The sequence below is a fragment of the Hippopotamus amphibius genome, chromosome 4 (genome assembly GCF_030028045.1).
Source record: "Hippopotamus amphibius kiboko isolate mHipAmp2 chromosome 4, mHipAmp2.hap2, whole genome shotgun sequence".
Classification (NCBI taxonomy): domain Eukaryota; kingdom Metazoa; phylum Chordata; class Mammalia; order Artiodactyla; family Hippopotamidae; genus Hippopotamus; species Hippopotamus amphibius.
The window spans coordinates 14,726,931-14,754,209 of NC_080189.1; the positions used below are offsets into that span (position 1 = coordinate 14,726,931).

Here is a 27,279-nt window from a genome sequence, read left to right on the forward strand (position 1 = left end):
CACAAGTAGAGAAAGCCTGTGTGCAGCAATGAAGACCCAACGGAGCCAATAAACAAAATGAATAAATAAACTTATTTAAAAAACAAAAACAAACTAGGCTACAGATCCCAAAGGGTGCTATTTTTGAAGGCCAGTGTAAATTCTTCAGGATACTGTCTAGTCTGTTAAGGGCAGAGCTGAGTAAGATCACAGCTGTCTTACCCACGTGTGGTGGTGCTGAGCCACGTGCAGTACTCAGTTGGTCTTGTACGTTGTGGGATGCTTATGTTAGTTAAGTTAGTTGCCTTCATTTAACTTTGAAATGCTGATATTAATATTGAATTTCTTCAACTTCTGTTTATTTAGGTGTTATGAGATGGAAAAAAGGCTAAAAACACCAGATCTCTTCAAATTCCCTTTCTTTGAAGCCATATGTTGGTTTGTAGCCAAAAATTTGCTGGAAACCCTAAAAGGTAATAAACTAATATGCACATTTTGTTGTTTCATACGATACATGATATGTGTGAAGTCACTAAAAGCCACTGGATAGAAAGAGAGGCTGTTTTTAAAATATGGTGTGGCTATTGTCCCTATTTTATTTTTTAAACGCACGATTTCCCTCTGTTTAGAACCTTTTTAGCAAATTAGCAAATCTCTAGTCCATAGTCATAAAAATCAGATATGTGAAGAGCTGCATCAGAACCACACAGGTAATACTGAAAAATGTTCCTTTCACTTGGAACTCTAGTCACCTGCACACATTATCAGGCACATAAAAGTGCTTCACTAGCAAAAGGGCAGTTGAAGCCAAGGGACTGTTACCTAACATTTGTTCCCAAACATTTGCTTTAAGAAACTTGAGGGGATAATTTTCATGTCCTGAGCGAACCAGGTAGTGCCTGTGCCGTTACCGTTATGACCATTATGTGGCCAGTAAAAGGCACCTGTCAGCACAAACCAGCTAGTGTCAGGCTATGCATCTAGAGTTGAAGAGAAGTGGTTTTTTTCAGGGGTGAGGGGGATATCCCTTTAAACTTGAAAGCTACCTTTTGTATGTGGAATTTCAGATTTTGGTGTTTTATTATTGGTTTAATAATCTTTGAGCAGTCAAGTTGGAGACGCACTGTAAGTTCTACTTTTATCTGTTTTTTGCTTTTCAAGCACTTGTGCCCATGAGAATACAGTCCGTCTGGTTTTTGTGTTGTCTAACTTTTCTAGTCAGTTTGCCAATAGTGCTGCTATTATAATTAACTCCCAGAAGAAGAGACATAAACAGATTAAACAGTAAAGTCTATTCAAGACATTTGGGTTTTTTCCGATTTAAAAGTTACACAAGAAGAAAAAGTAAAAGGGAAAGAAACACCCAATAACTTATTTCCCAGGATAGCATGCACAGAATTAAATGATAAAAATCATTTATGCTTTCTTTCCCTTCAAAGGGAGTGGGGGGAAGCTCACTTTCTTTGGAAGGAAAGAGCAGTAGAACCCCATCTCACACCTTGTAGCACTGTGTAGAGGCAGGTGTCCTGACAGTGGTGCAACTGTGTAAGATGGAGGGGGATCCCGTGGGTGGGGAAGAGCACTGCTGTCAGGAAGGTCACAGGAGACTCGCAGAACTGCCATATGTGGTTTTCAGTAAAGTACTGGATAGTAAAGTTCACACTTTCCTATTCAATTATACAAGCCTGTGAAAATAGGAACACTTAGAAAAAACACTTACAACTGTCCTTATTTTCTGGAAATGAAACGCAATTACTGGACTTCCCTGGTGGCTCAGTGGTTAAGAATCCACCTGCCAGTGCAGGGGACACGGGTTTGATCCCTGGTCTGTGAAGATCCCACATGCTATGGAGCACCTAAGCCCACGCACCACAACTACTGAGCCTGTGCTCTAGAGCCCGCAAGCCACAACTACTGAGCCCACGTGCTGCAACTACTGAAGCCTGCATACCTAAAGCCTGTGCTCTGCAACAAGAGAAGCCACTGCAATGAGAAGAAGCCCATAGCGCAAGGAAGAGTAGCCCCTGCTCATCACGACTAGAGAAAGCCCGCACGCAGCAACAAAGACCCAGTGCAGCCAAAACTTAAAAAAAAAAAAAAAAATCCAATTACTGAACTGTCCAGATAAGAGATTGGTCATCAATATTCAGAAAGTTCAGGGCACTTTTTCCACCTTTCTCTTCTAACACACGTATGCCCCCACACACACACAGACACACACTCTGACACAGTGGTGCAGCTGTGTAAGATGGAGGGGGGATCTCCTGGAGTGATGCTTTTTCCTTAATGTCGAAGAGGGGCTCATCAACCAACTTTTTAGAGCAAATTAAAAATTTATCTGAAAGGCAGAATCTTGCTGTTCCCCTTGCAGCCACAAGCAGCAAATTGTTTCGTCTTAAAATAACTATTTAGCCTTTGTTTTAGGCCACTGAAAGTTCAGAAATACTGAGTTCTGATGAAAAACATGAACCTGTACTTTAAAACTTAAAAAAAAAAAGATTACTGTTAAAGGATGCTTGTAGGTCAAGTTTTAAAGTGTTTTCATTTTGTCAGCTATATCAGTGTAGGTGACCTGGCAATATTAGTGAGTCAGTCCATTCCCACTAAGGCTAGAACCAAAAGACCAGTATACCAATTGCCATCGTCCTAGGATTCATCCTGGAAGCAGGAATGGTGGTCTTGTTACCCCACATTATATTGTTGTTTTTTTTTTATCCCTGACCTTTTAACTTTCTGCTGTGGCCTGTTGTCTGCCAGCTCAGACTGTTATAAGGTTTATATGATGGGTTAAATAAGTGTGGATTATATGAAACTCTTAACTGTGTTTAGTGTCAGTAATAATAATAAAACAATGAACCAATTTTGGGTTTATGTAACTAAATTAAACACTGAGCAGAGATGAGATCTTTTACTTTTGTTTCACCTTACCTGAATTTTAGACCACATCTAATATATTTTGCATGAGTTTTAGGTAATCAATTTGGTTTTAAAACCCAGAAAAGACATTTGTATGTGTGTTTGTGTATTTGCCTTTACAGTAATGTAATATGTCATGCCCATAGTCAGTTGTATAGATCATGTACTGTGTGTGCATACACTCTAGTACAGTTTAAAGAATTACTGGGCTGTCACTCAGGTCAGCTCTACCCAAAGTAAGCAAAAACAGTCTTGCTGCTATCTTAGAGAGGCCCAGTTATTTTTCCCACTGCACCGTCCTTCTTCCCTTCTAGAGAGAACCACCATCCTGACTTTTGTGAAATCCTTTTCTTCAGTTCTACCACTGCGTCACTAACTAAAATAGTGTAATTTTGCCCATTTTTTAGACTTCATCTGAGTAGATTCCTACTGACACTCTTTTGTGACCTTTTACTCAGCATTGTGTCGTGAGCTTTCTCTTAACTGGAGCATTTAGTACAGCTACATTTAATGTAATTCTGTTTCTTTTTCTTTCTCACCTTTTCTGTTGATTATTTCTTATTTCTCTGTTAACTTGTTTGATATTTGGTGGTTGCTCAAAACCTAAAGTTAACTCCCTTGTCACAGAACACTAACTCCTTTCCCCCTCAACTTCATTCCCACAGAACTGAGAGAAGATGGTTTCCAGCCTCAGACCTACCTAGTACAGGGAGTGAAAGCGCTGCATACTGCTTTAAAATTATGGATGAAAAAGGAAGTAAGTAGTTGTCTTTGGTGAAACAGTTGTTAATTTTTATATGGCAAGGTCAGGAAAACAAGAGTCCTTATGCTGTTTTGGCAGTGAGTGGGAGTAGTAGAAGGAAAGGAAATTGTGCTTTAACTAAGTACAACCTGCATTTTATTGGACAGTATATGCAGGTGTGCTAATCTATGTTTATAGTTTTGAGAATGAAGTACCTAGGTGTTTCTGTAATCTCAGAAAGTAAGTTCGAGTATATCTAGCATGTTGACTAAGAAGTGAACATGTAGGTATAGAGTAACAATATATAACTTTGAGCTCATATAGTGTGCTAACCACTGTGCTTAGCCATTATTTCCATAAACTCATTTATTCTTCAAAGCAACTATATGAGGTTGGGGTGCTCTTGGTATCCCCGTTTTACATATGGGGAAGCTGAGGTTCAGAGAACTTGCCCAAGACATTGGTGGAGCTAGGATTAAAGCTTGGTCTCTGTGTTTGCAAAGCCTATGCTGTTATCCCTCTGCTAGTCTTAACGTAAGAACTAAGGAAAAGAGAGGTCAGGTTTCGAGCAGGAGCTTTCCATTTTTCCCTAAAATGTGGTCTACTTTGCATCTGAATCCCACCACCTCTAAGAGGTCATCCGAGATCTCCATTTGGAATCAGTACATCCTGGCCTTATGCGTGCATAGTGTATCTCTGGTGCCAGTGGACTTAAAAGTAATGCCCATAAAGTAATGTGTCCATGTCCTCTTGTCTAGGTTTATGAGCCCTTGAAAAACAGAGACTTTCTCATCCTTATTTCCTTCCTGGAACTTTACACAATGCTTTAATAAGTGATAGTTGAGCTGATGAAAAAACATTTCCATACTAATTTCTCAAATGTCCACCTGAAATAAAAATCCTGCTCTTAAAAGATACTGGGAGACAATAATTAATAGGTTACCCTCCCCATAATTTTATGCTCCCTTTCACTTTATTATCATTGCTGCATACCCACTAGAGTAAGGGCGCTGTGGAAGCATTCAGGAAAATAAAAATCATGCCTTCCACTGTCAAAGGTGTCATCATCTAAATGACAAGTAAAGGCATAAACAGATTACTAAAGTATATAGTATATAACAAGATAAAAACAAAATAAAGGGTATGTTACAAAAACTGTAATTCTTTTCCTTCTGAAGGCATTAGACAAGTTGTTTTCAATCTTGTGTGTTTATCAAAATTGCCTTTAGAGCTTTTTAAAAATAAACTCCCTGCTTCTTTCCCAAGAGATTCTGATTTCACAGATCTGGGGTAGGATCTGAACCTCTGTTTTTAACAAACTTTGTAGGTGATTTTGATGCACAGTAAAATTCATCAGTAATAGATACTGTTAATTCATTACATTTGAAGTGCACTTTTAAAAGCGTGATGTTTGCAGTTAACTGTACACTTTGCTCTAAGATGAGAGGCAGCTTAGCATAGTGGTTAACAGCGTGGAATCTGGAGTCAGAGGCTTGGATTCAAGTCTTAGCTATGCTACTAATAAACCGCTTACCTGTGCTTCTGTTCCCTCCACTGTAGAATGAGAGTCTAGTAGTATCTCTGTTGTAGTGCTGTTGAAAGGATTTATGAGTTAACACTCTTAAAGTACTCAGCTGCATTTTGCCTGGCACATAGTTAGCACTTAATGCTACTGTTGTTATTATTTGTTTTTACCAAATTATGCTAAAATCCAGGAGAGGATGTAAAGCAGAAGTAACAATTAGTACGTTAAGTGCGTCTAAAAGATCAAAATATTCTTAGATATACAGATTAATATTTGGAACTAGACATAATAAATCATGACGACAGTTTGCAGTTCAGTAGATATGGTAACTCATCAATTAATTCCTCTTTCCTGTTGATGGAATCTTTTTCCTATTTTGCTTTCAATGTGAAAAGAAAAAAAAACTTTACGAATTAGACTTCCCATGAGAAACTAGGATTATTTTAGTGCCTGCGTTCCCCCTTACAAATCCTTATGTATTATGAATTAAATTTAAGGCTCAGTTAGTTTCTTTACTAATTATAGTAGTAGTTAGAATTACAGTAGGCTTTGAGGTGTAGAGTCCATATAGAGCAAAATTCACAGTAAGACAAGTCCATCTTTAACTTAAGGTAAGAGATTTTGTAAGTTAATAAGGATCTCCTTAGAAGATATGAAACCAACTACATGAGCTCTGAGACCTGGCTTGTTAGTATTTGACTTCGTCTGCAAAGTCCAGAGAACCTAAAAATTGATTTAGTAAATTAGTTTTTACATCTTAAAATGTAAATAACTTTGGTTGTCTTATCTTTGTTAATCCAAATACAGCTTGTATCTGAACATGCCTTTGAAATTCCAGACAATGTTAGACCTGGACATCTTATTAAAGAACTTTCTAAAGTAATTCGAGCAATAGAGGTAAGAGTAGAAACTATCATCTGAATGCTTGGTTACTACCTGCTTTGAGAAGCAGTTGGATCTACCACCACACTACAAACATTGGAAAGCCCTGACACGCTTAGAAGAAATAGAATGCACTGTGTCTTGGAAGGAGTCTCTGGTTTTCAGGCTCCCAAAGTCCTACGAGAGAAATCTGGAGTGTTGCATCATAATGAAGTAGTAAGGAAGCAGTTACCAGGTTACTTCAGGTTCTTCAGGTTACTCCAAAAATAAACAAACCCAGAATAAACAAAAGTTTCAGATCTCATTCCTTTCTGCAGTGCAGAGATGAATACATGTTAAGAAATTAGAGAAAGAGAAAATGTCAGATGAGTAAGAGCTGGGCGAAACTGGATTGGAAAGAAGGATGATACAAGGGGGATGGGGCAAGGAGATCCACTTGAATGAAAATATTACGGCAACTCGGTTAGGTTGAATGCCCTTTGATAAAAAGCCCATGAAGTCTGAGATTTGGTGTTTTAATTTATTAATTAGGAGCAATTCTAGGTATTAAAGGGGGTTTTAATTAAAGTAATTCTTCAGGAAGGTGGTTCTGTTAGTGTCCAGCTTGAACTGAAAGGAAATTAAGTGGAAAAATGGCAGCTGATATTTTAACAGCTCAGATTAGGGCTGTATTTGGGGAACGAAAAGAGGTGTGCATATAAGAGATATTAAAATGTTGGGTTTAATATCCTTGGGTAGAGTATTTCATATAATTCTCAATATGTTCAGATATGGTAGGAAATTATTTTCTGCTTTTGAAGAGCTGCATATAAATGGATTTAAAAAATCTAAAGTCATATGTAGGTCTATATGAAAAAACTATAAATCTTTACTAAGAGAAATAAAGCTATAGTTGAATAAATGGGGGTGGCATTTCTGAAATATGTCAATTCCAAATTAGTATTACAAATTGAAAATGGCAAAATATGCCTGGAAGAATAATTGGACAAAAATAGTCAACAAAGTGTTTTTTTTAATTGGAGGGTAGGGAGTACAGAAGGCAGCAAAATGGCAGTAGAAAAATGTACAAAGAAAATATAAATGGGTATTTCACTAAAGAAGAGATAGAAATGGCCAATCCAATAAAAATATGTGAAAAAGTATTCAACCACATTTTGCCACATAATTTATGATTTCAAATGATCATTTATCAAATTGGCAAAATTCTGTATTTTTGCCTGCTGGTATGAAGTGTAAATAGTGTATGCTTTCTAACTGGTGTATCTCTTGACTTAGCGTTGTTTTAATAAAGTAAATAAGAGGATTCCAATTAAACTTGGCACATGACCATACCTGCTTACCACTATCACCTCTTGGAACCAAAATGGTAGTAAAAGAATAAAAATGCTATCCCTTGAAGACAAAGAGAATGATAGAGGTGAAGACTCCAACAAAATTTTGGAAGCTGGAAAGCAGATGTACAAGTGGTAACTGACTTAGCAGACCAGAGGTCACTGAAAACCTGTGTGGGCCGTGGGAGGAGACCAGAGCAGATCTTATTGGTACAGGAAAACCTTCAAAAAGCTCAGCAATCAGGGACACTAGGACCCTCTGAATGTGAGAGTGGAGGTGGGTTGAAGACAGGATTGATTAAGGGTCTATTTAAGAAATAAACTGACCTCTAGATCCCTGCCTTAACACATATAGGAAACTAGAGGTTTCATTTTTTAGAGGTCGAACCTGAGACTGGACTTCGGCCACTGAACCCAGCTGAGGGAGATGGGTACCATACTGAAAACAGGAGGATTAAGTGACAGTCTACATAGTGAGTGATCCTTCTTCCACATGGGCCCCAAAACACTGGCAGTCTGCCCTGTACCTCCCAGGCCAAAAAGAAGATCCACTGATACTGACAATTTGAAACCTTCAAATGGAACAACCCAGATTCCTATAGTGAAACCATCAGTTGGCAAAGCTGCACTCATGCGGAGCTCCCAATTAGCTTCTCCTTTTTACTGACACTGAGATACACAGATCATAAAAGTACAGTTTGAGTTTTGACAAAAGTATATACCTGTGTAACCCTTAGTCCAGCTGAGCTAAAAATCATCTGCATCACCCCAGAAGGTCATTTCTTGCCCCCTTCTAGTCAGTCTTTGACTGCCGTTAGCTACCGCTGTTCTGACCTTCCTGCTATATCATAGATTAATTTTGCCTATTTTTGAACTTCAGATAAAGGCAGTCATACAGTGTATTACTATTTTTGTGTCTGGCTTCTTTCAACTTAAGGTTTTGAGATTCATTCATGTGGCATGTGTCAGTAGTTCTTTTTCATTGCTGAGTAGTATTCGGTTGAATGAATATACCACAGTTTGTTTTCCATTCTTCTGTTGATGAATATTTGGGTTATATGCAGATTTGGCCATTATGAATAAAACTGTTATAAGCAACCTTGTGTGTATTTTTGTGGTAGGTATATGTTTTCATTTTTCTTGGATAAATACCTGGAAGTAGAGTTAAGTCATAGGGTAAATGAATTTTTAACTTTATGAGAATCTGCCAAACAGTTTTCCAGAATGGTTGTACCATTTTACACTCTCACCAGTAATGTATAGGAGTTGTAGTTGTTCCATATACTTGCTGATATTTGGTGTTTTCAGTCTTTTTAATTTTTGCTGTTCCAGAGAATATGAAGTATTGTTTCACTGTGGTGTTACTTTGCATTTTCCTGAAGACTCATGATGTTGAACACCTCTTTTTGTGATGGCTGTCTGTTTATCTTCCCTTGTGAAGTATCTGTTTGAAGTTTTTGCGCATTTAAAAAATTTAGTTGTTTTTATTATTGAGTTGTAGGAGTTTATTATATATCCTGGACGTAAGTTCTTAGTCATTTGGCACGCATTCTTTCATGTATGTACAGATGATATAGATTATCTATTGGATACATACATATATATAATAGTAAATAATTACCCACAGCCCATGGCTTATCTTTTCATTATCTTCATGGTGTCTTTTTTTTTTTTTTTTTAACTTTTTTCCTTTGATATAGTTGATATGAAAAATGGTGTCTTTTTATGAGCAGAAATTTTTAATTTTGAAGAAGTCCAATTTATAAAACGTTTTTCTTTTGCAAATAATACTTTTTTGTGTGTCCTCTCTAAGAAATCTTTCCCCACCCAAGGTCTTGATGATACTTTCTTTTTTTCTTTTTCTTTTTTCTAGAAGCTTTTACATTCAGATAAATGGCCAATCTTGAATTTTTATGTATAGCATAAGGTAAATTAAGACATTATTTTTCCCCATATTTTTATCTAGTTTTCTTAGCACCATTTCTTGAAACCAGTTAGCTTTTTATGCTTCCCTTTTAAAATGCATAGAAAGCCAAGAAAAAATTTTAAGACAGAGACCAAAGATAAAAGATGAAAAGGGGGGAGAAAAGTATTCAAAGGAAACAATCGATAAACAAATGAGTCTCCAGCCCCAAATCCAAACATAATTGATACCCTGAAGACAGAAAAGAGTAAATAGTACCTCCATGAAAAAAGAACAGGAGGCTATAACAAAGGAACATTCAAAGAAAAAAGAAAGGGGCTCTTGGAAATTAGAAATAAAATAGAAACAATCTTTAGTAAAATGGTTGGAAGGTAAAGTTGGAAAAATCTCTCCTAAGTTTAAAAAAAAAAGGCAGAAATAGGACAGAAAAATTAAATAGTTTTACACAATCACTGTCAAAACAATATGACCTTCAGAAAGAGATAACGGAGAAAACAAGATTATCAGAAGAATAATCAGAGAAAATGTTTTAGAATTCAAGGACACACCTTCCCAAATTGAGACGTCTACAGAGTGCCCATTACAGTGAGTGAAAAAAGACCTATTCCAAGGCTCATTTGGTCACATTTTAAAATATGTGTGATGAAGTATATCCTAAAAAGCATCAAAGAAGGAAGTATGGATCACATACAAAGAATTGGGAATGAGAATAATATCAGACTTTTCAACAATAGCATTACTGACTAGAAGGCAATAAAGCAAACTCTTTAACATTCTGGGACGAGGAGGGGTGCCAACCTATAGGTCTGTGTTCAGCCAAGCTATAAATTAAATATGATGGTAAAGTCAAGATGTCAGAGAGGCAAAATCTCAAACAAGTTACTTCCATGTTCCCTTTCTTCCGACGCTCTTAGAGGATGCGCCCGGAGGGAGTAAACCAAAAAAGGAGGAGCCCTGGAATTCATTCTTCCAGCAAATACTGAGTCCCTGCTGTGCGCTGTGTCTCATTAGGAATGGGCATAGAGCTGTAAACAAAACAAAGGCCCTGCCCTCTTGGAGCTTAGTAGGAAGAGGCTGGCCATAAATATTTTAATGTCTTGGGAGTTGATAAGTGCTATGAAGAAAAATAAAGGAGGGTAAAAGTGGGGGCAGGTCGGGAAGGGTCTTGGTATCTTGTGCAGGCCCAGAGAGCAGCTAGTCCAGGACGGGTCAGCAGAATGAAAGGCTCCATATCAGTTGTTGATCTGAAATTCAGATTTAACTGGGCATCTTGTACTTTATCAGGCCTTCCTGTCTAGGAGGTCTGTCTCCAAAGAAAAATATAAAAATTAATAAATTACTTAATGTGTTTGAATGTTTGCATTCTTCTAGTGGGAATTTTGGGATCAATTAGTGATAAAGACAGGAAATGAAACAGATGGAGATGAGGCAGTTATAAACTCAAGGGAAAGTCACAGGATGTAAAAGAAAGGAAAGGTGATACTAGTATGTTATGTGGCACTGGGTTATAAGTAATTTTCATTGAGTCCAATTTAAATATTGAATTTTGAAGGAAGAGAGAGTGTGTGTGCCTTTAGGAGAGGTGTGCAAAGATTAAGACTTCATCTTGCATAGTAGGAATTCAGCAATGTTGGAAGCTGAAAAACCAAGAAATAACAATTAAAACGTGTTCTTTAGAAATTCAGAGGCAAGTAACTGAAACAACAACAACAAAGAAACAGCTGCAAGAGTTGGAAGTGCTGGGTGTATACCCAAAAGCATTGAAAGCAGGGTGCACACACGTTCATAGCAGCATTATTCACAGCATTGAAAAGGTGGAAGCAACCCAAGTGTCCATCACAGATGAGTAGATAACAAAATGTGGTCTGTACATACAGTGGGATATTACTCAGCATCAAAAAAGAAGGAAATTCTGACACATGCTGCAACATGGATGAACCTCGAAGATACTGTGTTAAGTGAAAGGAGCCAGTCACTAAGGGCCAAATATTGTATGGTTCCACTGACATGTAGTTCCTAGAGCAGTCAGATTCATAGAGAAAGTAGAATGGTGGTGACCTGGAGCAGAGGCTAAGGAGAAATGGGGAGTTATTGTTTAAGAGTTTGAGTTTGAGAAGATTAAAAAGTTCTGGAGATGGTTGGTGGTGATGGTTAGACAACAATGTGAAATGTACTTAATGCCACTGAACTATGGCATTTTACACTTTAAAATGGTAAATTACATATATGTTACCACATACATTATGTGGTACAAAATTATGTATATGTTACTACAATTTTTAAAAACATGCAAGTTGTTGCCTATGGAGAAAAAGAATCAGTTGGGAAGAGTAGAGTGCTCTTTTCATAATATGCTTATAAAGTTTTAATTTTTAAAACTGCATAGATCTGTGACTTTGGTTTAAAAAGCATTCATTGATTTATGCAATTATATGTGTGAAAGAATTTTATCATACAAAAGAACTGAAAGCAGCCTAAATAACTACCACTAAGTATTAGGTCAATAAATTATGCCATATCGGTACAGTAGAATATGACACAGCCTTTAAAGTGGTATTGAAAATCAAGGTAGTATGTTCACAGTATATTTTGTGGGGGAGAGAAGGGGAAAAGATCTCAACAAAGCTGTTTGTTTTATAATTTGGTGTTTTTTGTTTATATGATTAAACTGAATGCTTTTTTGTTTTCTAAAATTTTTTATGGCTGATTATTTAGGCAGATATGTTTGTGGCTTTGTCATAAAAATACTCTGAATTTCATTCTTAAAGGAGGAAAATGGCAAACCAGTTAAATCTCAGGGAATTCCTACTGTATGTCCAGTTTCACGATCCTCAAGTGAAGCCGCTTCCCCATACCACTCCCGTCGAAGGATGCGGAAGCTTCGAGATCATAATGTCCGAACTCCTTCTAACCTAGACATCCTGGAGCTCCATACGAGGGAGGTGCTCAGAAGACTGGAGATGTGTCCCTGGGAAGAGGCAAGCTTCCGTTCCATGGTCACACAAGAGACTCGGTCATTTCTGAAAGGCCTTTGGAAGGACGATAGAAAGATAACAGTCCAGCCATTCTTGTTGTCTGATCTTTGCGTAGCGCTGTAGGGCCAGCAGCACTTCTGCTCGTGACAGGGGACGCTCTTCAGTGTAGACGTAGGACAAATAGATCTCATCTGTTTGCTGACACGTTTATTGAGTGCTTACCGAGTGCTGTATGCTCTTCTAGGCTCTGGAAGAGGTATCGGAATGAGCAAAACCTAAGTCCCTGCCCTCAATGTAGCTTCCATCCTGGCTTAAGTTAGAAGGATCGAAGTCCGAGACAGCTATTAAAATAATATAATTTCAGATAACATGTTATGAAGGAAGAGAGCAGTAAAGCAAGAGAATAAAGGGGCTGGGATGGCTGGCTACTTTAGATAAGGTGGCCAGGGTGCATTTGATCGGACACTTACATAGCAAGAGAAGTCGAATGGATACACAGACTTGAGGACGAGTATCGCAGGCTGAGGGAAGAGCAAGTGCAGAAGGCCTTTCCCTGGCCCAGCGGCAGCAGCGTGGATGACTGTTAGGCTGGGAGACTGCGAAGCCATTACTACAGTTTTAGAAGTGCTGGCCTGAAGGACAAAGGGGAGAAGGGGTGGGCCGGTAATGAGCTCAATGTAGGGCCTTTGTAAAGCATGCTAATGACATGGTCAGATCCGTGTCACTCATGATTTTACATCTTAAATAGAGGATAATTTAAGATGAGTAAGATAGCAGTGTCTCTGAATTAACATATTTGAAGAAGTTATATAGAAATGAAAACTTCCTTAAATATTTTAAGTGTTATATAATTATATTTATACTGTTTCAAGCTTTTGTTGTTCTAAACCTCCTTAAACCTATAGCCATCTGGGAGAAGATTTAGTTTATTATAAAAGGTTCTATTTATTATTAAAGAAAAATATTACCACAAAAAGGAAATATTCTTCATGTATTGAAAACCAGCTACTGTTGTGCCTTTCTGTCACCTGGTGGCCTTTGTTCCTGGTGATAGCAGGGTGATGACCTGTAAATTGCTGAGAGTGCCTGGTGGGAAGACTAGAGATGAGGTCAAAGATAGGGGGACTGGAAGGGACCCAGCAGCTAGCACGTCTGCTGGGAGAAACAAGGGAAAGAGAATTCAAATACATGAAGGCAGGGCTTCTCCAGCCTTTCAGTTTTTCAGCTTTATGCAAGAGTGAAACGTCTGAATTCACTTGATACGGAGTTTATATTCTGCTTTATAGAATTGTGTTTTATTGTTACTACAGAAAGATGAACCATATTCATGCTTTGGTTTTACGGGCCATTTAGTTTTCGTGCTGCACCACTGCAAACGCCCTAGCCTCGGAGGCAGCGCAGCACTCTGCAGCATGTGGGGCTGGGGGGCGGGGGCGGGGGTGGGGGTGATGGTCATGCTGTTCCTTTACTTGTCAAGCAGGCGTATTTGAGGGCAGAGGTTAAGTAAGTTCTGTTTTTATACTTTAAGGACATCTTGAGCTCTAAACTGAATGGAAAATTCAACAAACATCTCCAGCCATCTTCCACGGTACCTGAATGGAGAACGAAAGATAATGATCTTCGATTACTGCTGACAAATGGAAGGATCATTAAGTATGTGAAGTAGATCAAAGTATCAAACAGATTAGTTTTCAGTGGATTCTCTCTGTTCATTTAATCCCTGATCCAGACCATCGTTCACCTGCCTGAAATATGGGGGGAAGGTGTCTCAGTTCTTAATTTTCGCTGTAAATTAACGAAGGTTTAATACTGTTTGGCTACCTGGTTGCTCTGTTTTCTGACTTGACTGTGTCTTCCTCTGTATACAGGGATGAGAGACAGCCCTTCGCAGATCAGAGTCTTTATACAGCAGATAGTGAAAATGAAGACGATAAGAGAAGGACGAAAAAGGCAAAAGTGAAGAGGGAAGAGGGTTCAGGAATGGAAGGGGTGGAGAATGAAGAGTCTCAAAAGCCACTTAACAGTATGCTTATTTTTATTTGTAAATTTTTTTTCAAATGCCCTTCTGTAATCTCTCCCTCCTGCCAGTCTTTAACAGTATGTTTGTTTTCATGGTCATTTGAAAGGTCTGCTCATTATGAATGTGCTAATAACATGTAAAGTAACGTGCTAATTTTAAAGTGCTGAAATCAGTAGTAGGATTAAAATTTCTGTGTCCCTGGTACTCTTGTGAGATGTCTGGAGCATTTCTGAGTTGCCTCCCCATCAGGGAAATGCTGAATGTGACCGCCAGGTGAGGGGTGGCGTCCAGGGAAGGTGGTGTGCATGGCAAGGATGTTGCCCACCAGCGACACCCGCATCTCGTGACGGTGTTTACAAGGGTCACAGGAGAGCTCACGCCTTTTATGGGCCTCTACTCCAAATAAGAAAGCCGTTGCGCGTTTCATCCAGTTTCTAAGGTTATTTTAGCTAACACGCATATGGTTTTCAGAATTAGGAGACACGTATAAGTGGCTGACACGAAGCTGTTAGTAATCCATGCGTTGTTTTCTCTGGCCGCCTGTTGACAAGAAGGTCTCGACTCGGCTATAAGTTGGCTATCATCCGGGTGAGGAACAGTAACACCTCCTCCTCCTCGAGATCTTTCTTCTTTGAATGAAGTCTTCATTTTCTCAACATTTTCCTCCATATACCCTTTATCTTAAAAAGTAGTTAAATATTTTAGTTCTTGATAAGTATATGTTGCAGATAATTAACATTATTTAACCCATGTTGAACACCTCCGTTCCTGCTGATGCCAGGTGAGTTTGGCCTTGCTGTAGTCGGTGACTCCGCATTTGTTCACGTGCCAGGGAAGGGCAGCTAAGCAGTGAAATCCATCCCACGGTTGCTGTTGAGGAGTGCCGCCGGGCAGAGAGAGGCAGGGAGAAGCCGGGTCTTTAGGCTTGCTGAAGTCACCGTCTACTTGAATGCGTCTTAGGCTTAGGAGGGTTTTTTGTTTTGCATTCTGCTGAGAGAGATAGCGTACGACAGAAAGTGAAAAGCGTCTTGTAGCTAATGTTAGTGTTAGAAGTTTTTTTCTGGAAAGAAATATACATTAGTCTACCCACCCATAGAAGGATTATATAACCATATTCAATGAATACCCCAGATGTTTTCAGAATACACGTCAGCCTGTATCTTGGTCAATTAAGGAGAAGTCCTCGGGGCAAGAATGAAATGAAGACCATGAAAGCAGCGAGAAAGGACAGAGCAGGGCAGTTGAGACAGCTCACAAAGTTGGACAGGCTTTGGATGGCACTTTGTTCAAATTCTAATGACTCTTTCCTCTTCTGTCATCATTTTCCTTCTCAGGGTTTTTAACAAGTGTGAAATCAGAACTCAGGAATCGATCATCAGAATATTCTGATATTTCTGATTCAGAAGACTCTGGACCTGACTGCACTGCACTGGTACGCTGGGAACCCTGTAACTTACAGTTACGTGATGGAAAGGTGAACACCCACTTTCCTTTACCTTGGAGGAAAGTGCGTGACAGCTTTCCCAAGCCTGTCTCTCTGGCCTTCGTGGCACAGAGCCTTCTCTGCAGTGGTGATTACACACGTACACCCCATCACGTGACTGTTTACATCTGATCAACATAACTTTTGTCTCATTTTGGAAAGTGCAGAGGGAGATATGTTTTCATGTTTCTCATCAATTATATTTCATTTTGCCTTAAAGAAAACCTGTGCTATGTTTTTTAAACTAAGGAATTATATTACTGTGGTTCCTAGAGACTTTCACTTTTTCATACGAAATACAGAAATAATTCCATGATGGATAAAGTGTTTTTGGTTAGTTTGTACAGACGTGTTCAGATTTCTTATATAGATCCCTCCATTTAATTATCCCAGAAAAATAACTTTACCACTGAAGAGTCTGAAAGTTCAGGTGACGAAAAGAAACAAGAAATTACATCAAACTTTAAGGAAGAATCTAATGTGATGAGGAGCTTCCTTCAAAAGAGCCAGAAGCCATCTAGAAGCGAAATTCCAGTTAAAAGGTAGGCATGCTGATGGTGATAATCTTATATTGTGATATAAATGAAAGGAAAACATTGTCGTTTTGTTTTGTTAGGGTTTTTTTGTTCTGTTTTAAATTTTACCAAATATTTTACTAGAATAAAAAGGTTCTTGTCTTCTTTGCTGATCTGTCCTTTAGGGAATGTCCTACCTCGACGAGCACAGAGGAAGAAGCTATTCAGGGCATGCTGTCTATGGCAGGGTTGCACTATTCCACGTGTTTACAAAGGCAGATACAAAGCACAGACTGTGGTGGTGAAAGACGCTCTCTCCAGGATCCCAGCAGCTGCCACCGCAGTAACCATGAGCTTAGGCAGTTGTGTCACTGTGATAAGCCAGTGGAACGTGGTAAGAAACATGAACTATAAGTCTTGGAAGAATAACGTATAACCCCCACCTTATTAGCCCTGTAATCCTAGCTGAGGTTAGAGACCATGAGTAAGAACGGTTTGTTGCACATCTGTAGTTGAAAGTGGTGTTAAGCATGTTGGCAAAAAAACACATAATGTTGACAAATGTAAGATACACGTATGAGAACTCAAAATGTCAATTAATGGATTAAGAGTTGGGTTCACTGGTTGTCTCAAAACAGTATTATTTCCCTTTTATAAGTTAATCAGAGTGGAGGTAATGTTTTGGCGTCTTAATCGATGTGCTAAGTTTAAACAACCAACTCTTTTTCCTTTTATGGAAGGGAAGGCAAGTTTTGAACTGTTTCTGCTTGAGGATATTCTCTCCTACTTGAAAAGGAAGTAGTAGGAAAGAGAGAAGACTGGGTGGCAATATCAGTGATGCCACACAGTGTTTTCTTCTGGGTGCCTTTAGAGAAAAATTTTGTTTCCCTATAAGTCTGAGGAGGATTGGGGAGAAGATGGTACTACATTAAAACTGAAGTCTTCTGTAGAAATTGTGTTCATTTCCACCTAGCTGTGTCAAACCAGGAATTTGACATTCATTTCACTTAATTCTTGAAACAACATTTTGGTTGTATGTAATGTAACTTTAACAGGTAAAGGGAAAAAAACTTAGTGGAGTTAACTTGCCCATACTCATATAGCTGTTCAGTGGTTGAAATTTGAACCGAGGACTGGGCCGTTTGATCTCAGAATCTTTGCTTAAGAGGAAACTGGGATTTAAAGAGGTTAAATAACTTGCCTCAAGATGCACTGGTAATGGAAGGACTCAAATTCAAATCTGGGTTTGTCTGTCTTTCCCCTATACCATTCTGTGTCCCTATAATCTCTTTGGTCCCATGAAAAGAAAGCTTCTATGGAAGTGTTGCCAAATTCAGGCGAACATATGCCTTTATTCTAGATGGGAAAATATACTATTTTTAGAGAAAGTGTATTGCACTTGGTTTTGCATCTGTAGCAGATGGCCATAGCATTTGATCTAGGTCCTCCAGCATCTGGCACAGAAACCTGCCATAGAAAGACAGTCTTTGGGAGAACTGAAAGAATTAGCATGCTAGATTGCGAGCTGGTGACTGTTTTGTTTTTGAGAGGGAAAGGAGTATGGTGAAAGTATATAAATAAAGAGCATATTCATTCTTTAATAAAACATCAGCATAAATTTACTTTCAATTTTGAGCAGTAGGCTAAATGTGTTTTTTACGATCCAGTTTGTGCGAAGATCATTTAATTAAAATTCCTCTTTAGGATATCATGTCAAGACTGAAGATCAAGACTTGAGGAGTTCTTCCTGGATTAAACAATTTGATACAACTTCCAGATTTAATCTTCAGGTATATTCAGAGTTTGAAACGTTAAAATAGAAGCATCATTAGCTCTGTTTTTGCTTTCTTTTTTTAAAACTGCAACCAGTAATCAACCACCAGATCTGGAAAGCTTAAAAATTACCATTAAACGCACGTTTGAATAGCTGCCCATTTTCCGGGATTCTGATGTAATGACTGATGAAAGCCTTATTGATATAATAGAATGTGATCTGGAAAAGAACAGTTTATTTAAGAAAACAGTTAAAAACCCCTGCCTGCCAACGCCTTTAGGTTATGTCTGGCTAGAATGAAACACGGAAGGAAAAAAAATTACCACGAGGATCCTTTCAATCTCTGACTTTGTTTGTTGAACATTTTTAGGTACTAAATTTCTTTGAGAATTTGATGACAGTTAATGCTTCTCTTTCCAGAAGAGTGTTCGTCATAAATATGACTTGTGCTGACATTTTCTCATGGTTTATGCCCCAGCCTCACCCCAGACCATTCACTGACTCCAGATTAAGAGCCCCTGCTTTGAGAGAAGACACTCGATGTCTTAGGACCCTGGTGTATGAGTGCTTATGCCAAACAAAAGGAACCCAAAATACCTTTTTAAAAAACCAAAACTTAACTGGTAGCTCTGCACAAGGAAAGCAGTATGACCTCTTGCTGCAAACCTTAGAAAATGACAGCCAAAGAAAGAATAAAAATTCTCATGTAGCAGAGTGGAGTCCCTAAACCTCCCCAACCCCAAGCATTCTCTGAATAGCAGAAATATGGCTAGTTTTTCTGTTCTTCATTTGGCTGCCCTATATTTTCTAAATACTTGTCAATTACTTTTATAATAAGAAAAAGAGCCAAGTTGTTTTTTAAAGGCAAGTACAAGTTCTTTTAATGGAAGAACTCCAGGGTCACAGGTCAGGTAAGAAATCCCATAACTATTAAGAATTCACTTATTCAGTGTATGATTTTATAGGATTTAGTATTAAAAGTAAGCTATTATTTAAATCTAACTGTTATTTTTATAATTGTCTTTGAAAATAAAGAAGTAGAGGACAGATGATTAGCAAGATCACCTTAGAGAAAATAGAATTTCTGTTGCCTATAATCTATAGCGGCGTTAGAAAGGTGTGTCAAATTGAACAGCTGTTTCTTCATGCTCAGCTGTAAGACTGTTTTAAAGCAAGTCTGTGTTGAATGCAGGTTTTAAAACTTACTTGACCATTACAGAATCAGAAATTCAGTTTAATACACACACACAAATACACTTAAAACTAGTTTCACGAAACATCACATCTGTAGTATGCTCTTTTCGAATTTATGTTCTCCTTCTCTTTTTAATTCTGGTTGGGGCCCTCTGTTTTGATTTCAAGGTCCACCAATCATCCATCTGTCTGTCTATCTGTCTATCTATAGTGTTTCCTTCTCGACTTATGTTATGAGGCATCTTCAAGACTTGAATCCTTCAGAGCATCTAGGTTTTGGAATGAGATGACCATCAGGAGGGTGTGGTTTTCTGTGGCTACTACATGTTAAGAAAACCCAAGTTCAATAATCTATTTCTTCTCTCTCTTGAATTGTTAATACATAGAGAGGTTAAATACCTTATTTATCTTAAAGGAACCCTAAAAACTCGACCTTATTTCCTTCCTTCTTTTTTTAGGATCTAAGTAGAGGCCAGAAATGCATCAAAAAGGAAGTTTCATCAGAAATCAGTCAGAAGGTACAAAGCAGGAATTCTGTGGACAGCAGTGGCTCAAGCCCTCAGAATGGAAAGTATATGCAGAGTTCAAGCTTGATGTCGGGGGCATGCCAGATAAGTAATGGCAGTATAAGCCCAGAAAGGCCTGTTGGTGAAACTTCCTTTTCAGTGCCCCTTCACCCCACCAAGAGACCTGCGTCAAATCCACCACCTATCAGCAACCAGGCAACAAAAGGTAACTGTTACACGTGCGTAGGTTAAGTATGTTTCTGACTGTGTATGTTGGTGACAGTAGCAGTCTAGACAGACACCAGCTCGTGCTGCTGCGCACAGCCTGCTGCGTCACGGACAGCGCAGCAGTAGCAGCACGCATGGGTTGCTGTGGGGACAGAGAAGAGGGATGCCTCAGTCAACCCTGAGGAGCAGGAGGGGCTTCCTGGAGGGGGAGGTAGATCCCAGAGAGGCTGTTAATGGGTTAGCGGTGCTGAGGTGGGGTAGACAGCACTGAAGGCAAAGGAGACAATGTGACCCACAGGACAAAGGGGAGAAACAGCACGGGGTTATGTGTGAAACTGCCGTCAGTTTCGTTGCTGAAGCACAGTTTGAGGCAGGAACAGGTGAGAGCTTGGGCTGAAGAGATGTGCAGGGATCAGAGTGTAGGAGGCTCTTCTAAGTCTTATGAACAAGGTTGGCCTTTATCTCTTGTGTGATGAGGTGGAAGAGTTTTCAGCAGTGGAATTCCAGAAGTGTGACTCTGCCCATTAGGAACACCTAAAAGCCATTGCCTACCATGTCTCTCCTTTAAGTCTTCCAGGTGCTGTCAACTATGATTTTCATTGTTATTTACATGTTGTTGATGTTCTGTATTTTATAGGTAAACGTCCAAAAAAAGGAATGGCAACAGCCAAACAACGTCTTGGGAAGATCCTTAAATTGAACAGAAATGGCCATGCACGTTTCTTTGTGTGACGGAGCTGTGGTTGTGGCCACTCTTCCTTTCGGAGGCCGGTCTCGGGGTGCGGGAGCCTGGAGCTTCCGTGCGCCCCCGCTGAAGCAGTTTGCATGTACAGTAGGGAACACTGCCTGAAGAACAAAATGAACCTGATGCTGCATTTTCACTGTGCCACACCCACTCAGCAATAACCATTTTGGACCTGGTGGGGAGAGGAAGAAGGAGGGTAGAACCTTAAAAAGAGACCTTGAACTGGAAAGGGTCTCTTGTCAGGGCTTGAATTTCATTTTGTTGTTGGTAGTGTTTTGATTTATTTTCAGTGGTAGGGTAAAGAATTATCAATAATTTATTTAACAGATTTTTTTTTAAAGTTAACAGCTTTTAAATTCTTTCTTTTTTAAAGCTATTTATTTGGAAGATTTCTGGAGAAATATCTCACTAATTTAGATTTAAGAATGTGAAGGTTTTTAAATTATTTTTGATAGTGTGTGTGTTACATGTGGAGAAGTGCCACAGTAACAGTAACTAGTCTGGACTTTTAAATTTGCTATTCAGGTTAAAGTCTTAAACAGGGATTTGATGCATTAATTATTTTAAATTAAGATGTATATGAAAATCATTTTATTTTATATATTTCATGTGTTTTTTATAAGCTATTAGCTTCGCTTTTGCTAACATCCAAGGTGCATACTGTTATCCAGGTTGATTACCTATATCCCGCCTTCCCTCTGCACTCCCCATCATTTCGTGACGACACAAGACTCTTCTCTTTGCAGGGAAACACTTTCGTAGCCAACGTGTAAGAACTACATAAAAGACCCCACATTTCTCATTTTCATTTGACATTGCAGTTTTCTTCTAAATAGAAAAATAGGCTTCTTGCATTTTCATTTTTTGCTGATGATATCTGGGTCCCAAAGAGTACAGCTTTAATATCTTTTTCCTACTTGTGGGAAAAGTATTATAAGTTTGGTTAAATTGTCATGTTTGTAGTTTTTCAAATACATTTGTAACTACAGAGGGCCTTCATACTGCTGGTGTTGGAGGGCAGGACCAACACCTGCCACAGAGGTTATATTTTATGATGCTTTTATTCTGTATACCTAATTTGTTGGAAAATATGAAATATGGTTTGACTTAGAATATTCAAATCTGCATAATAAGCCGTAATATAATAAGACTATACTATATTAAGTTGTATAGAAGCAAGCATGTTGGAGTAGATGATTTGGGTGTGTGTGTATGTGTGTGTGTGTTTAGTTTTTTATTTTTTAACCATCTAAAGAATTATTTAAGATACGGATTTGGAGTAAAATGGGTGCTTTTTGCAGTTTCTTCCATCTGTCCTAACTTAACCAGTGCATAGTGAGGTTAAGTATCTGGTTGAGCTTTAAGGAATCATTTATCTCCTTTGTGCACAATTTTTACTAAATGCCAGTTTTCAGTTGCTTGCAATAGCTTATATTTTCCTCCCCCTCCCCGTGACATAAAAACAAGTGATTTCTGGGGGGTGGGGTGGAGATAGTCCCAGTTCTGACAATAGAGCATTTTACAAGTTCCTACAAAGAATATATAGGCAAATTGGATACAATTTATTTTTATTGAGAATAAATATGGCCGTATTATGGGTTTGTCTTTTTTTTACTCAGCAAGGTAGCAGGACTTTCCCTTCTGTATTAAGTATCACTTGAAGAGCTAAGAAAAAAAAAGTCTATACCATTATCTTTCATGGTTGCATTCGAATGTGTATTTTCAAAGAGAAATATTTCTTACTCTGTCTCCATTCCAGTAGTTCATGGAATATATGTGAAATAATTTACGAATTAGCCTTTTTGGTTCCAGTGACTGGACCACTGTCTAGGTCTTATCTGGGTGTCAGGAAGAAGAATTTTTAGTGGAAGTACTAAATATCTATAATAGGCCTACTTAAATTCTGTCTACACTATGCCAAAACTAGGTAAGAGATAGGTACAGTCAGTCATGTGGTTGGTCATCAGGTCTCAAGATGTCAAAAATGTGGGTTTGCCTGTTTCTCCCACCTTCCCCAGACAATATATTACTGTGATGTTTTGGTTTTCTGTAGACCCCATTTTAGTGTTATAGTACACATGTTTTGGTGTTAGTTTAAGCAATGAGAATTATAATTTCTTTTTCCAGCTACATCATGATTTCAGTTCTTTCATTGCCTTTACATTTTTCAGAGCTCTAAGTATTTTTAATTACCTGACTTTTTTTTTTCTTTAGCTATAAAAATGAAAATAAATAATTTATTTTTCTGAATTAAAATTGTAGCCAGTATCTGCCCTGTGTACTTAGGCCGGTAAATACTAATTTTAAGTAGCCAGTATGTTGAACTTTTAAGTGAAGGTACTGTGGATTCATTTTTGGCAGTGTTAGCCCGTTAACTGGCTAAGTTTAAAAAACTTCCAGTAAGATGAAATAACCACTAAAACAGAATACATGTAATCTTTTTGTGTATTAGTAAAAATCCAGCCACTGATCCAGTGACTTCTCTGTCAAACCTCTGGTAAAATCACTGGCTGTGATGCATCCCCTTATCTCATGGAAATGGCTGAACTTTGAATTAACTCAGCATCTGGACTCGACTGCAATAGACAGCCTTTCGTCTTTCCCTCAGTCTCGTTTATGTGTATTGTACAGACACTGCAACCTAGGAAGACAGCAGTGGTGGCATTAGCTAGTTAGAAGCAAATACAAATTATGTCAAACAATTATGATTTAACATGTGCAATTTTAATTATAGTAGTAGGTGATCATTTTCCTGTATTGATTCTAATAAGTGACTTCTGTTAACCTGGGATCCACTGTACTGTAATTCATAATGTCACATAATATTATGCTCTCCAGTATTGATTAATGGTGTAAACTATACACAGCTGGCAGTTTATAATAGTTCAATATCCTAGAAATACTTTGAACTTCATTAAGCCTGAGTTAATTTTTAAAGCCTGCAGAATTGAAAATTCTGACTGAAACCATCTTATAAACTCAGAAAACAAACCCATCTTTATCACTACTTAGATACTTAGCATTGAATATTGCTCTATTTTGTAATGATCCTAATTATTGCCTTTTTAAGAACTCTACTGTATTTATTCATGTGAGATCAGCAGGTATTTATCAGACATCTACTATGTGCCCAGCACTACTTAGTACTGTGTGTGGGGGGGGGGGGGTGAGGGGGGATATAAAGTAGAAGTTGTAGTCTCTGTTCTGGAAGGTATCTTCTCCATGAAATTAGCAGTATTATTTTCACTTCTAAGCAAACTTAAGCAAGAGGGCCCATTCATAAAACAAAATGAAATAAAATGAAACATAAGCTTATTAGTTTCAACAGAGATACACAATACAACTGTAGAGGTAGAAGTAAAGAAAAATTTTTTAATATTTTCAAAATTTAAAGAACATTTCCAAAGTTAATAATTGAATGTTCATAATCGTAGGGGCATGTTATAGCATGAAAGGGGCAGAAGACCCGGGTGTTTGTCCCGGTTCTGCCCTTTGTTTCAGCTGTGTGACCTTGAAGAAGTCACTTATTCCTTCTGAGTCTTCGTTTTCTCACTTGTAAATCTGGATCAAAGTGCAGTTAAGAAAACACAGTATGCATTAACACGTCATACTTGCAGAGAATTTTCATTATTTAAGTTACAACTGACAACAAATACCCATTTATATGCATTTTTGAATGAAAACTGCTTGTTAATTGTAAAATTTGCTTCGTATCAAATATATGCCCAGAGCATGCTACCTAAAAAACTCTGAAGTATCTCTAACCAGGTGCTGAATTAAACTCAGAATCAGTGCGTGAAGTGAAAGAAAAAGGAAAGAGAGTTTATGGATAAGAGTGAGAATGTTTACCCTCAAGTAATCATTAAGATGATTTAAAGTAATTAAAAGATACTTTTAGGTATTTCTCAAAGAGTACTGCATACTCTTCAGGGCACTAGAATAAGGTAAAATAAGTCATGGAATTAAAATGATTTAGCAACTATCCATGGTACCAGGGCAGGAAAATACGGTGGTTAGAGAGATGGGGATGAGCAAGCACAGCTCCGAGCTGGCCAACACTGGCTCCCTGGGTAGAGAGAGAAACCACTGTAGTGTAGGAAGGGAGCCTTGACTGGACACCTTCAGAAGAAAAGATTCTGCTTTTTCCGAGAAACACTCTCTCTAGTAAGTCAACTCCTCAAAGAGTTGGTGAATCATTCTATGACCCATTATACGACTGCCAGAAGTAGCTATTGCAGTATATAAGCATTTTATGATTTCATATTGAGACGAGGGCTTAATATAAATTTGAAATTTTTTCAAAAATTCATTTTCTCATTAATTATTAAGCTAATTGCTTCCTCCAAAAAGAGAAGCTAAAGATCACCAGTCACTTTCAGATGCCCTAGACCTTCATCTAAAGCAATTTTGAGAAGATTCAACATCAGATCTTTAGCTTAAGAAAAGAGACAGTTGAAACCCAGCGAGGGCAGTGACTTGCCTGGGGTCCCAGTGGATCCTCGACCTGCAGTACTGTGCTTCCTACAGCAGCCCCTGTTCTGTGACACTGTGCAGCCTATGCTCATTCTGTGGCGGGTGATGCTGATACGCTTCCTAGAAGCCAGGTGGGAAGAAAGGGGAAGAAGTAACATACTACATTGCCATTGAACGTAATGTAATTCTAATAATGTAGCCTTACTGAAAACCCTTCCCTTATTTTTGATTTGATTTTCAGTGAACGTCATGCCGTAAGTCAAATATTTGATACCCCTTACATAAAAATTTTTAAGTTAAGGCCATTAAGAAGCAAATGCCTGTTTTCAAAGCAGTTAGCTTATCGTGACTGTGGTTTTATTCTGTTATGGTATTTTTTTTTTCCCTCTTTAATGGGTAGGGGAAAATAAGACTCATTTACCTGCATTCTATACCTTAGAGTCTCCCTCTCACCCTTCCTGTCCTTTCTAGTGTCCTAAAGCTTTGTCTTAACAAGTGCAACGTTAAATTTTTTTTGTTAAAGCCTTTTTGAAACTGTATTCGGTGATTCTTCCAACAAGTTTATCTGCTCTGCACTATTTCACTAATAAACCCTGGCTACCACGTAGCCCGTGACCTCCAAGTAGTTTCCCTATGCAAGACCTGTGACATTCTGAGTTCACTTTTCTTTATTTCAGGAAGTACCCCTAAATGGAGCTTAATCATAAAGATAAACCTTGCCTCCACCCAGTTTGACTTTGGCCATTTCCTTTTCAAAATGTCAGCTCTTTCCCCCCAAGATTTTTCACCAAAACAATGATCATAAGTGCTGGAATATATAATATTTTGCAGGAATAAAATAACCCAGAAATGCTCATATTTCTTTGGTGGATTTTGGTTGGTAACTGTTATCAGCAGGAGGTAGAGTAGATAATGAGGAGTTGATTTCCTGCCTAGAATCACTTCTTCCCTCTAAGATTCATACAATTCACCTTTTATGTTTACAAAGCATACATATAACTTCCACATTATAGTCAGGGACCTGAGGTGTAACTTGCTAAGTGAACCCCAAGGTTATTTTATCTTGCAAAAGAAACCTAAACCAAACTAAGGGCCTTACATTTATGGTTAGACTGAATCAAAAGCTATAACCTCAGTTTTTCTGAAAACAGCTTCTGACTGCAAAGCAAGTCATGCAGTTGTTAGGCATGAAATAGCACTGATCAGGAAATGCACACGCGCCTTGGCAGACTGCATTTCCTTCCGAGAAGACTTTTCTACTTTTAATATAAATTAAGCCATAACAGTTTCATGCTGTGGAAAGAGGGTGAAAAGGTTCATTTTAAGAGATGATATAATATGAACTTTCACATTTACTGTGAAATGTCTAACTTTGCCAGTGCTTCAGCAGGTTTGTTTGATTTGGGGGGTGGTGAGGGGAGGGTAGAGGGTGGTGACAGGGAGGGGTAGTATTGGTTTTAGAGGGTTTAAATATGTGAAATTTGAAAAGGGACAGTTGTTGGCTATGGTATTTACTAGTTTTGTAGTAATGTTTTGCTAGCCTGACTGACTTTCCTGAGCTGATTTTCACGCCCATGGTCCCAGGTGACTGTTAGCCTTTCTTGTTCGGGGTGTCTGCAGAGTAGTGTCTTGTTGTGTGGATAGGCAGTCAGCGTGTGTGCACATGTGTGTCCTTTGAATAGAGAAGCACACTGTGTGACAATGGAGTGGGGTGTGGCTGGGAAGTGGGATGCTGAAGCTTTAAGAGCATTTTTTTCCGATTCATAACAGTATTTCCCATCTTTTGCCTGCAGGCAGGGAAAGTGTACAGTATTTATTTTGTTTCTGTTTTAAATTTGTAAGTTTTTAAGTAGCTTACATTGGTTATTATAGGGGAGGACAAGTGACTTGTTTAAAGTTGTATTTGGTATTCCTACTTTCCAATTTCTGTATTTTAAAATATTGAAATTAAAATTGTATTACTTTTGTTTTGATTTTTTTTAGCACTCGGTGTATTTTTTGCTCATTTTGTTTGAAAGTATAAATGTTGAAAGTTGTATAAAATGTGTCTTTGAAAGAAAAAAATCT

General features: G+C 38.3%; 1 protein-coding gene across 2 annotated transcripts in view; it reads left to right on the forward strand.

The window, feature by feature from the left end:
• Positions 1-27,279, forward strand: part of KDM7A (lysine demethylase 7A) — an 81,526-nt gene extending 54,247 nt beyond the window's left edge. Inside the window, exons 9-20 of one of the 2 annotated variants that reach the window (XM_057730707.1) lie at positions 346-452; positions 3,561-3,652; positions 5,970-6,059; positions 12,068-12,277; positions 13,803-13,927; positions 14,143-14,297; positions 15,629-15,726; positions 16,171-16,319; positions 16,478-16,686; positions 17,997-18,082; positions 19,719-19,992; positions 20,632-27,279. In XM_057730707.1, the coding sequence (XP_057586690.1) occupies positions 346-452; positions 3,561-3,652; positions 5,970-6,059; positions 12,068-12,277; positions 13,803-13,927; positions 14,143-14,297; positions 15,629-15,726; positions 16,171-16,319; positions 16,478-16,686; positions 17,997-18,082; positions 19,719-19,992; positions 20,632-20,726 (1,690 nt within the window). In that variant the 3' untranslated portion in view covers positions 20,727-27,279. The remainder of the gene's footprint in view (positions 1-345; positions 453-3,560; positions 3,653-5,969; positions 6,060-12,067; positions 12,278-13,802; positions 13,928-14,142; positions 14,298-15,628; positions 15,727-16,170; positions 16,320-16,477; positions 16,687-17,996; positions 18,083-19,718; positions 19,993-20,631) is intronic. The other variant, XM_057730708.1, reaches the window with a different exon arrangement.